A 12,167-nucleotide genomic window follows, 5' to 3' on the forward strand; every position below is an offset into this window, starting at 1 on the left:
TTTTCAAGCTCTCCACCATTTTACCCTTAAGAACAACGATCCATCTTCTCAACTCCATGCTTAGCAACCGACACTTTTGTGTGTACTCTGGCACCCAGAAGAGCAGATGCAGGGTACTTAAGGAAGTGGCCCTAGAAATAGTAGATGCGTTGCTGGTCATCTTCCAGAACTCAATAGATTCTGGAACTGTACCCATGGATTGGAGGGTAGCTAATGTTACCCCATTATTCAAAAAAGGTGGCAGAGAAAAAGTGGGGAATTATAGACCGGTAAGCCTGACATCGGTAGTGGGGAAAATGCTAGAGTCCGTTATAAAAGATGTAATAGCAGAGCACTTGGAAAGCAGTGACAGGATCGGACAAAGTCAACATGGATTTACAAAAGGTAAATCGTGCTTGACTAATCTACTGGAATTTTTTGAGGATGTAACTGGTAAAATAGATAAGGGAGAACCAGTGGATGTGGTGTATTTGGACTTTCAGAAGGCTTTCGATAAGGTCCCGCATAAGAGATTAGCGTGCAAAATTAAGGCACATGGGATTGGGGGCAAGGTATTGACTTGGATAGAGAACTGGTTGGCGGACAGAAAGCAAAGAGTTGGAATAAACGGGTCGTTTTCCGAGTGGCAGGCAGTGACTAGTGGGGTACCGCAAGGATCGGTCCTAGGACCCCAGCTGTTCACAATATATATTAATGATCTGGACGAGGGAATTGGATGTAATATCTCCAAATTTGCAGATGACGCAAAGCTGGGTGGGAGGGTATGCTGTGAGGAGGACGTCATGAAACTCCAGTACGATTTGGACAGGTTAGGTGATTGGGCAGAAACATGGCAAATGCAGTATAATGTGGATAAATGTGAGGTTATCCACTTTGGTGGCAAAAACAGGAAGGCAGATTATTATTTGAATGGCAATAGATTGGGAGAAGGGGAAGTGCAAAGAGACCTGGGTGTTCTTGTGCACCAGTCGCTGAAGGTAAGCATGCAGGTGCAGCAGGCGGTTAAGAAGGCAAATGGTATGTTGGCCTTCGTAGCAAGAGGGTTCGAGTACAGGAACAAGGATGTCTTGCTACAGTTGTACAGGGCCTTGGTGAGACCGCACCTTGAGTATTGTGTGCAGTTTTGGTCGCCTTATCTGAGGAAGGATGTTCTTGCCATGGAAGGAGTGCAGCGAAGATTCACCAGGCTGATACCTGGAATGGCAGGAATGACGTATGAGGAGAGATTGTGTCGATTGGGCTTATACTCACTGGAGTTTAGAAGATTGAGAGGGGATCTCATCGAAACCTATAACATTCTGTCAGGCCTGGACAGACTAGATGCTGGAAGGATGTTCCCGATGGTCGGGGAGTCCAGAACCAGGGGTCATAGTCTAAGGATAAGGGGTAGGACATTTAGGACTGAAATGAGGAGGAATTTCTTCACCCAGAGAGTGGTGAACCTGTGGAATTCTCTGCCACAGAGGGCGGTGGAGGCCAGTTCATTAAATATATTCAAGAAAGAGTTGGATATATTTCTTAAGGCTAAAGGGATCAAGGGATATGGGGAGAAGGCAGGGACAGGGTACTGAATTTGGATGATCAGCCATGATCTCATTGAATGGCGGAGCAGGCTCGAAGGGCCGAATGGCCTACTCCTGCTCCGATCTTCTATGTTTCTATGTTAAACAACGGACTTCCACAGGGTTCTGTCCTGGCACCCATGATATTCAACAGTGACAGCAGTGACCTGCCCGAAACAGAGTCCCACAAGTTCATATATGTTGATGACATTGCCTTGGCCATGCAAAACATGAATCTGTCCATCACCGAAGAGACCCTGACTAGAGGATGGAGGCCTACTTCAGCCGGTGGCAACTTCGACCAAACCCACAAAAGACCATCACCTTGACATTCCACCTCGACACCCATCAAGCAAACCAAGCTTTGAAAGTCTCCTTCTGCGGTGCAGAGGTAAACCATGTCAAAAACTCCTCCTATCTAGGAGTCACGCTTGATCGCATCCTGTCATATAGACAACATCTCCAGAACCGTGGGAAGAAACTAAGGATTAGGGTCAACTTGATCCAGAAACTCGCCGGTATGGCAGCACTTGCCCTGGTGTACTCTACAGCGGAGTACTGCTTTCCGGCATGGCTATCAAGTCCGCATGCCAACTTCGTTGATGTCCAGCGGAATTCTACTATGAGAATTATCACCGGTACGCTTTTATCGACACCAACACTTTGGCTGCCCGTGCTTGCAAACATCGCATCACCACACCTACACCGCGAATATGCCGTCTCCAGAGAACACAACCGCTACACCAGCAAAGACATGCCGATTCAGGCCAACTTGAACAACCTATCACCAACCCGTCCCAAATCTAGAAGGCCATTTTGGACCGTCACCAAAGCCCTTCAGCAATCTCCCCTGAGCCTTGATGACCGATGACGAAAATCTTGAAAGAACTGTGACATATGGAATGGATTCCTTATAGAGGACCTCACAGTCAAACCTTCCTTGCAAACTGTGGACAACCATCATCCGCCTCAGAAATGGTCATGGTAGATGCTGCCGCCTTCTCCACAGATGGAAGATTAAAGCATCCCCATTATGCGACTGTGGAGTTCCTAATCAGACCCTGGAGCACATAATTAAACACTGCCCTCAGAGGAACTTTGCAGGCAGCCTACAAAATATCCACGCTGTTACACCGGAAGCTTTGGCCTGGATATCCAAATTACATATTGATATTTGATTTGCTTTGCTACTACCATACGAAAGAAGACGATTGGCTGGCTTACAGGCTCTGTTACAAAGCTGTGACTTGTTTTAAATTCTGTGCCGAAATACATTTGTTTTCTAAAATTTAGTTTTGTGAATGTTATAAAAGCAGAAGTGGGTTCCATTCCTTCCGGAGATTTATTATGCAAGTCTTACAACGTACTTTACAATTCTGGTGGCTTCACTGAAAAACGTCCTAAACTTCCATTATTACTAGAGTACAAGGTAATCTTGACAACTGTGGAAATCAATCTGAGCACAACTAACAATATAGATAAAACAGGTAGGAGACAAATAGAATGGTGGCATTCTTGATGAAGGGTTTCGACCTGAAACGTTGACTCTATTTCTCTCTCCACGGATGTTGCCTGGCCTGCTGAGTTTTTCCAGCATTTTCTGTTGTTATTTAGAATGGTGGCATGATGAGTTGACAGGCTTGTATACAGTACAAATTATAGACAATAGCTGAAAGCAATAACTAGGCATTTAACTGAACATATGTTAATCTTTAAACTCTTGGGAGGAATACCAAATAGATGCAGTGTGGAAATATTTCTGCTCAACGGGAGGTTTGAACAGGCGCGAGGTTGCCCTTATTACTAGGCGCGATTAGACAACATGCCTAGAGAGTTGGGACTCCTTCCCTGTCCATAGTTCTCCACAACTGAAGATAACGTGGAGTGGAGGCATGTTTAAAAATGGGCAATTCAACAACAATATGCATTTATATAGTGCCTTTAACATAGTAAAACATCCCAGTGTACTTCACAGAGGCATAAATTAGATAAAAATGAACCAAAGGACATTTTAGGAGGGATGATCAAAAGCTTGGTCACAGGTGGGGTTTAATGAGGGTATTAAAGGACGAGCAGAGGTGGAAGGGTTTGGGGATGGAATTCCAGAGTGTGAGGTCTAAACAGCTGAAGGCATGGATGCCACTGATAGGCGGGGCGGGGGGCGGTGCACAAGAGGCCAGAGTCCGAGGAATGGAGAGTTCTGGCAGGAAGTCAGAGAGACGGAGGGGTGAAGTCCTGAAGGGATTTAAATGTGAGGATTTTAAATTGCAAGTTTTGGGAGACCAGAAGCCAATAAAAGAAAGAAAGACTTGCATTTATATAGCGCCTTTCACGACCTCAAGACGTCCCAAAGCGCTTTACAGCCAACTTTTGAAGAGTAGCCACTGTTGTAATGTAGGTCAGCAAGAAGAAGAGTGATGACTTGCTGCGAGATAGGATATGGACAGCAGAGTTTTGGATGAGCTGAATTCGTGGAGGGTAAAGGATGAGAGGCTGGCCAGGAGAGCATTGAAATAATTAAGTCTGGAGGTGACAGAGACATGGATGAGGGTTTCAGCAGCAGATGGGCTGAGGCAGGGACAGAGGCGGGTGATGTTATGGAGGTGGAAGTAGGTAGTCTTTGCAATGTAGAGCATATCGGGTTGGACACTCAGCTCGGGGTCGAAGAGGACATGTAGGTTGTAAATAGTCTGGTTCAACCTGAGACAGTGGCTGGGGAGGGGGATGGAATTGATGGCAAGAGTATGGAATTAGTGGTGGGTCCAAAGATGTTGGCTTTAGTCTTCCTAATGTTTAACTGAAGAAAAATGCAGCTCATCTAAGTCTGGATGTCAGACAAGCAGGCTGACCGCATGAAGACAGTGAGGAGGTTGAGCGAGGTGGTGGAGAAGTAGGAGCTGGGTGATGTTAGAATATATATGGAAGCTGACCACATTTCTTTTGATGATGTCAACAAGGAGCAGGATGTAGATGAGAAGGGGCCAAGGATAGGTCGTTGGGGGACTCCAAATTTGTGGATGGGATCCCTGATGGGGAGGGCAGTCACTGTTTGAATTTATAGATTTGCTGTATTATTAAGTTGCATGCAAGTGCTTGAGGATAAGGCCATTTTAGAGATTCGTCTTGTGTATTCCTTTTAATTTAGAATGAAAAAAGGGAAACATTTTCTTTAGTTCTAAAATAAATAAAACAAATCAGGGTTATATTCTGAAATTCCAAATCAAAGGTTTGAGATTTTTGTAGCTCATTTGTATTTTGTCTATTTAAAATCGGAGAAGTTGCTACAATGGCCTACACTTGGGTGCTCTAGAGGACATGATGGGGGAGGGAATCCATTTCTGAAAAAAGAAATTCTTCTGAATTTTTGTGTGCATGATGACTGCTGCATTGTCATCTTTAAAGTAATTAATTGTATGCAAAGTACTTGGGACATTTGAGTGATGTGATGACAGCTATATAAATTAATTGAATTCCTTTCTTTTCAAGGTGAGAGATGTTTGCACTGAAGAATGGTAAACTTTTCCATTCCAGGCACCCAGTCACATCATCTCTCGCTCTGGTATAATAGCCAAGTGCAAAGAAAAGCTTCATGAACTCGGTCCTAAAATTTACCTTGGGTACAATCTCAAGAGCACCCTCTACTGCAAGAGTATGACATTTCCATTCTATCTTTCTCTTTGGCCCCTCTGAGATTGTTGGCCGAGTGAAAATTAGTCCTAAATTATATCTTTAGGCCTAGACAGCTTACTGGAAACTAGGATGAGACTGCCTGAACTCATTTTATGTATGGACCATGCTCTTAACAGCAGACACAAGCTTAGACAAGTAAAGATACGGCGATAAGTTGCATCTTGTTTGAATGGAAGGCTCAAAGGATAAATAGAGGGTAGGTGTCAGATCAGCTGGATGCTATATTTAACCAACAGGTGGATGCAACCGGATGTTGTGTGCGTGTGTGTGGCATGACATTGGGGCCTGGCTTTGGATAAATATATTTAAAGTTTTTCATCGTGAGTAAATATAAATACAGTCTATTAATTGAAAGTTGATTAATTCGAATGATGTATTAATTTGAATTGAAATTGTGCAAAAAGCTCCTGCTGTTTTATTTACATTGTTTAATTCAGATTAGTTCAGATTACCGAATAATTTGAATTTTTTTCAAGCAGAAAACAACTTTAATTTAATAGGAATAGACTAGTACATTTTGGTACTTTAAATAGGTCAATAAATAGTAATAAAAGCAGATGTAGTGGATTAAGGTGATGTTGCACATAATTTTGTTTAAAAAAAATGATGGCTTTTCACGGTAGTAAAAAAATGATTGGTTCTGTCATCTTGGCTGTGAGTGCAGGGATCATTTCAATCAATTAGTCCAGGCCTCCTGTTTGTGACAGTGTGGTTATTGTTTAGCACACCATTTTCACTAGCATGCACATGAAAGCAAACCATCTTTCATAACATGTTCTATTATGTATTTGACTGAAATAGTTCTATTTAAAAAAAAAATCCCATTTCATGGGTGTTAATTCATTGGGGAACAATGCACACATGGAAAAGGTGTTGGAAAGGGTATGGGAACAGGGTGGGTAAATGTGAATTGAACAGTTTGCTTGCATGGAGGGTAAAAGCCGGCACGGACTGGTTGGGCCGAATCGCTTGTTTCTGTGATGTAACTTCTGTGTAAATATTCTGAATGCAGACCACAAAGGGGTAGACTATTTTTTAATTGAAAAGTCCAGGTGAAGGGACAAGGCCCTTAGTGCACAACAACACCTAAGATTGAAAAGAATAAAGAAGACTAGGCAAATCAGGAAGCAGTGATTAGGTGACTGTAAGGTTAGACTTTAAAAGCCAGAAAGATTATAGGAGGAAGGACAATATTAAGGAGGTAACCAGCTCCATGGTCTTGAGGTCCTTGGAAAGAATGAGTAAGACTGTGCGTTGACTCTTGATTTGAACATGTGGTGGATGCAGGAAGGAAAGGGGACACATATGGTGCCGTATAGGCGCTTAGATGGAACAATTAATATTGATGCTGTTTAAATATTAATATTGCTTTTTATAAATAATAAAGGCATAGAGTACAAAAGCAAGGAAGTTATGGTAAACCTTTAGGAGTCACTTGTTAGGCCTCAGCTGGAGTATTGTGTCCAATTCCGGGCACCACACTTTAGGCATGATGTCAATTTTTGGAGAGGGTGCAGAGGAGATTTACCAGAATGGTACCAGGGATGAGGGACTTAATTTACATGGAGAAGCTGAGATTGTTCTCCTTAGAGCAGAGAAGGTTAAAAGGAGATTTACTAGAGGGGGTTTTGATGGAGTAAATAGGGAGAAACTGTTTCCACAGGCAGGAGTCGGTAACCATAGGACACGCATTTAAATAATTTGAAAAAAATCCAGGCAAAAAATTAGGAGAAATTGTTTTACATAGCGAGTTGTTAGGAACTGGAATGCACTGCCTGAAAGGATGGTGGTGGCAGATTCAGCAGTAACTTTCAAAAGGGAATTAGATATATCCTTGAAAAGGAGAAATTTGCAGGCCTATGGGAAAAGAAAAAGACTTGCATTTCTGTAACGCCTTTCACGACCACCAGACGTCCCAAAGCGCTTCACAGCCAATTATGTACTTTTGAAGTGTAGTCACTTGTTGTAATGTCGGAAACGCGGCAGCCAATTTGTGCACAGCAAGCTCCCACAAACAGCGATGTGATAATGACCAGATAATCTGTTTTGTGTTATGTTGATTGAGGAATAAATATTGGCCAGGACACTGAGGATAACTCCTCTGCTCGTCTTCGAAATAGTGCCATGGGATCTTTTATGTCCACCTGAGAGGGCAGATGGAGCCTCGGTTTAACGTCTCATCCGATAGACGGCACCTCCAACAGTGCAGCACTCCCTCAGCACTGCACTGGAGTGTCAGCCTGGATTTTTGTGCCCAAATCTCGAGTGGGAATTGAACCCACAGCCTTCTGAGTCAGCGGCAAGAGTGCTACCAACTGAGCCACTGCTGGCACTTAAGAGTTAAAGAGCAGGGGAGTGGGACTAATTGTTGGGGAGATATAATGACACTAAACCCTTTTTTACTGTTATATAACTTTACTATATTAGTTTTTATTTGTGTTGCAGTTTATGAAAATGTGTATGGCATATCCCACATGGTGTTGACTGTAACTTGTTGACTATTTTGTCACTTGCTGTGCTGTAGTGAAGATAGCAAGAAACTTGATGTGCATTAAGTGCATCTTTCTTACAGTTTTATGGAGGAGAGGAGATGTGCAGTCATTCTGTTTCTTTAAATAAACATGTTGCTCGTGTTCAAAGGAGCCATTTGAAATAATACAGAATGTGAGGGGATGGGGGAGAACACCTTGATTTTATCAACTTCTCTGTCTTTCACTTTGGCTGAGACTGGAGGTGTCGATCCCTATTGTACTGTTCAAGCCTGACTCGGCGTACTGTTCAAGCCTGACTCGGCTTTCTGTTCCGTATCAAAACTGTCGTCTTCCATCTCTGAATGCTCACCTGTCCTTGTCTCTCCTCTTCTACGACAAAATCTCTGTGCTTTTAACACCACGTGGTTTGACTTCCCTAATATTTCCTAACCTGCCTCCACCCTCTACAAATTAAAACTCATTCATAATGTGATAGCCTGTGTCATAACCTGCTCAGGGTGTTCTACTCCTTTCCGCACTATTCATAGTCCCTGCACATTCTCTCTGTCCCTGCAAATGAACTTTCAGATATTAAATTGCTTTCAAACACCTCCATGGCCTCTCTTCACCCTCTGCTCTTCCAACACACTGGTTGCTCGTTGTTGTCATTCTTTTGACAGCTGCTTGTTTAAGCACTATGTCCCTTCCTTCTGGAACTCACTCGCATAATTTCTCCATCCTGCCCCCGGACTTCCGACTTTCAAAAACCTCCTCAAAACACTTCTGTTTTTTCTCCATTCTATAAAGCACTGAAATATCTCCCTGAACATGAGGAGCGCTGCAGAAATCTAAATTGATCCAACTTTCCCTCTTTTCAAGAGTCTCTGAACAACTACAGGCTTTAAAAAACCTCAATCACACATTTATCTTAATTTATTTGATGTGCGACAACCCAAAGCTTCCTGGGCCTGCCGCAGCCCTGAATCCCAAGAAAATTTGGCTATACCTCATGCATTTAGAAATTGACTGACTCAGGTTTAAGGGGTAATGTTATAGTAATGACATAAGGTAGCAAACAGCAAGTATAAATACAGCAGCATTATAACTAGGCAGTGCGTGACTGATAAAAATCATACCAGGTTTAACATCTGTTTCCTCAGGTTTTAGGATTTCAATAATAAGTATGATTGGTGTTAATTTTGATGAAATTTGATCGATCTATCTATCAGGAAGTTACATTTTATTGAGGATTAAATTGTAGGATTTTTTTTCTCTGGGTAGAGGTGGTTATATTTTCAGAGCAACGGCTATTCTAGTCGATGTAATAGATTATTACAGGAATGATCAAACTAAATATATCAGTAAAATTACTGCACATTCTCATGGATTTTTAGGAAGTTTGTTGTAACGTTAATTCGAAGCAAAATTAGCCAAAATATAAATGTTCCCAGTTTTGAAAATGACTTGTATGGTACGCACCATTGCACTTTACCAAAATCCTGGTGACAATCATGAATTCTGTACTTCTGGTCTTCATATATATTCTCGATATAATTGTGGTACAAAGCACAAATGTGTGGAGTCTTGGTGAATAATCTGTATGATGAAACAACTTTTGATAATAAACTGACTTTCTTCAAAACTTAATCCACAGGGATCTGATGATTGTCTGGTGAAGATCTGGACAACAGATGACGGCAGGCTACTGGCAACTTTGCGAGGACACTCTGCTGAAATCTCGGACATGGCTGTAAACTATGAAAACACCATGATTGCTGCAGGCAGCTGTGATAAAATCATCCGTGTTTGGTGCCTTCGGACATGTGCACCCTTAGCTGTTTTGCAGGGTCACACTGCATCCATCACATCCTTGCAGGTAAAGAGAACATTTGGTCGTACCAATAATCAGGGCTGCCAATCAACCACAGTTAACCTCTGCAATTAATGCGTTCAGTTTTTGGAGATTTTTTTTAATGCAATAACCGCGGAAGTTAGGCGGAGTGGTGATAGCAGAGCGGGAGCGGCATACGGGAAGGAAAGTCTGAGAGAGGCGGGAGCAGGGTGAGGGAAGGATTGAAACCCGGGAGGGAAAGCCTGAGAGAGGAGGGGGCAGGTCAGGGGCAGGATACGTGGAGGGAAAGCCTGAGAAAGGAGGGGCAGGGCGAGGGCAGGAACAGCAAAGCCTGAGTCATTTGGAAAGCGAGTTCAAGGTCGAGTAGGATTCCATCCAGTCGGCTAAACTGAACACTCTACTTAGGCAATTATTACCTTTACCAAAGTCTGGGAATGGCTTTCTGTTACTTTTCCTTTAGTTTACAGGCAAGAGATTTTTGAGTACCTTTAACTGCCTCTGTATTATGTTGTTAATTCTAACATGTATAAACACCAATGCTCTTTGTACTAATTTATCTTACTTATAATCAATCAAGGGATATGGTGATAGGGCATGAAAGTGGAGTTCACAGAATCACAGAATCTACAGTGCAGATAGAGGTCATTTCGGCCCATCGAGCCTGCACCGACACATATCCCACCCTATCCCCGTAACCCCACGTATTTAATCCCCTAACACTAAGGGTCAATTTATCATAGCCAAATCAACCTAACCTGCACATCTTTGGACTGTGGGAGGAAACCGGAGCACCCGGAGGAAACCCACGCAGACACAGGGAGAATGTGCAAACTCCACACAGACAGTCGCCCGAGGCCAGATTTGAACCTGGGTCCCTGGTGCTGAGATCAGCCATGATCATATTAAATGGCGGAGTTGGCTTGAGGGGCCGTATGGCCTGCTCCCGCTCCTATTTCCTATGTTCTTTGTCTCGGCACACAAATCACTCCCTGATTGTGAAGGCACACAGGCCAGCCAGACATCAATATAATCAACATGGCAGCCAGAAATGATTAATAGTAAAGCTGGCACATAACTACGCAGGTGACAACAGTGTCAATTAAATAAGTGATTAGAACCAAGATTAAAGTTTTGAATCGCGAGACTCATTATGATGATTTTTTAAATCGGTTGATATTTATTAATTCTTGGGATGTGGGTGTCGCTGGCAAGACCAGCATTTATTGCCCATCCCTAATTGCCCTTGAGAATTAGGGCCCTACACAACAGCCTTACCAATAATGGTAACTAAACCGTGGGGCTGATTTTTGTGTACTAGTGTAAGTGAGTTCAGAATGGTTAAGAAGTGGTGCAAATCGTGCCAGAATGGCAATGTGCTAATAGTACTCAATTTTCGTAGGTCATCCATTTGCATAATTATTCACTGTTCTAGGTGCACTTTGAACATGTGTAGGAACACACTAGTGGTTTGGATTAGAAAATTGCATATAGGTTAAATTTAAAGAGATGTGCACAATTAAGCAGAAGTGTCAGAATAGTGGACAAAAATTCTTTCAAGCTTTGGAAAGCCTAAAAAAAGGCATTTCAATTGATTGGCACTCTTTGCCAGTGCGGAAAGGGGAGAGGACTAAGAAGTGTTGCACAGAAAAGAAGGGAAAGGAAACCCAAGGTACAGCCAGGAGGTTGCAGGCAAGTGACGAGCAGCCCAGAACACAACCTTTTGTTTGGTTGCTGAAGTGGAGGTAGTGCTGCATGAGGTGGTTGCAAGGAGGTTGGCACTGTTTGCCACTCTCTGGTACCTTCCCATAGCTCAGCATGCTTGAAAGGAGAAGGAAGCAGCAGTTGACGATTACTGTCACTAGCGGTGCCTGCCCTATGATGCAAGCGCTCTACTCGGAGCTCCGACACGGCAAGAGAGCCCCAGGTGGGCAGAGGAAATGCTTCAAGGGCACCCTCAAAGCCTCCTTGAAAAAGTGCAACATCCCCACCGACACCTGGGAATCCCTGGCCCAAGACCGCACAAAGTGAAGGAGAAGCATCCAGGAAGGCGCCGAATACCTCGAGTCTCTTCGCCGGGAGCAAGCGGAAACCAAGCGCAAGGAGCGCACGTCAACCCAAGCAGCCCACCCACCCGCTCCTTCAACCGCCGGCTGCCCCACCTGTGACAGAGTCTGTAGGTCCCACATTGGACTAATCAGTCACCTGAGAACTCATTTTTAATGTGGAAGCAAGTCATCCTCGGTTCCGAGGGACTGCCTAAGAAGAAGATGATGCATATTAGCTGCAGGTGTCGCTGCAGCAGATAGTACAGCTTTGCATATTTGTTCACCTGGAGCTTATCAAAAGAATTCCCCATGGTCATTGTTGGGTAGGTGTGACAGTGCCTGCAGATATGATAGAAACATAGAAGATAGGAGCAGGAGTAGGTCATTCGGCCCTTCGAGCCTGCTCCGCCATTCAACGAGATCATGGCTGATCATCCAAACCCTAGCACCCGGTCCCTACACCGACAGCCATCCCACCCAAGCCCTATCCCCGTAACCCCACGTATTTAATCCCCCCTAACGCTAAGGGTCAATTTTTTTATCATGG

General features: G+C 43.5%; 1 protein-coding gene across 1 annotated transcript in view; it reads left to right on the forward strand.

The window, feature by feature from the left end:
* Positions 1 to 12,167, forward strand: part of phip (PHIP subunit of CUL4-Ring ligase complex) — a 291,703-nt gene that overhangs the window by 95,889 nt on the left and 183,647 nt on the right. The window contains exon 8 of the mRNA XM_085997697.1: positions 9,378 to 9,599. Within this exon, the coding sequence (XP_085853823.1) occupies positions 9,378 to 9,599 (222 nt within the window). The remainder of the gene's footprint in view (positions 1 to 9,377; positions 9,600 to 12,167) is intronic.

Source organism: Somniosus microcephalus, chromosome 9 (assembly GCF_052327205.1).
Source record: "Somniosus microcephalus isolate GS21.2 chromosome 9, FLI_Smic_1.0, whole genome shotgun sequence".
In the NCBI taxonomy this organism is placed as follows: Eukaryota; Metazoa; Chordata; class Chondrichthyes; order Squaliformes; family Somniosidae; genus Somniosus; species Somniosus microcephalus.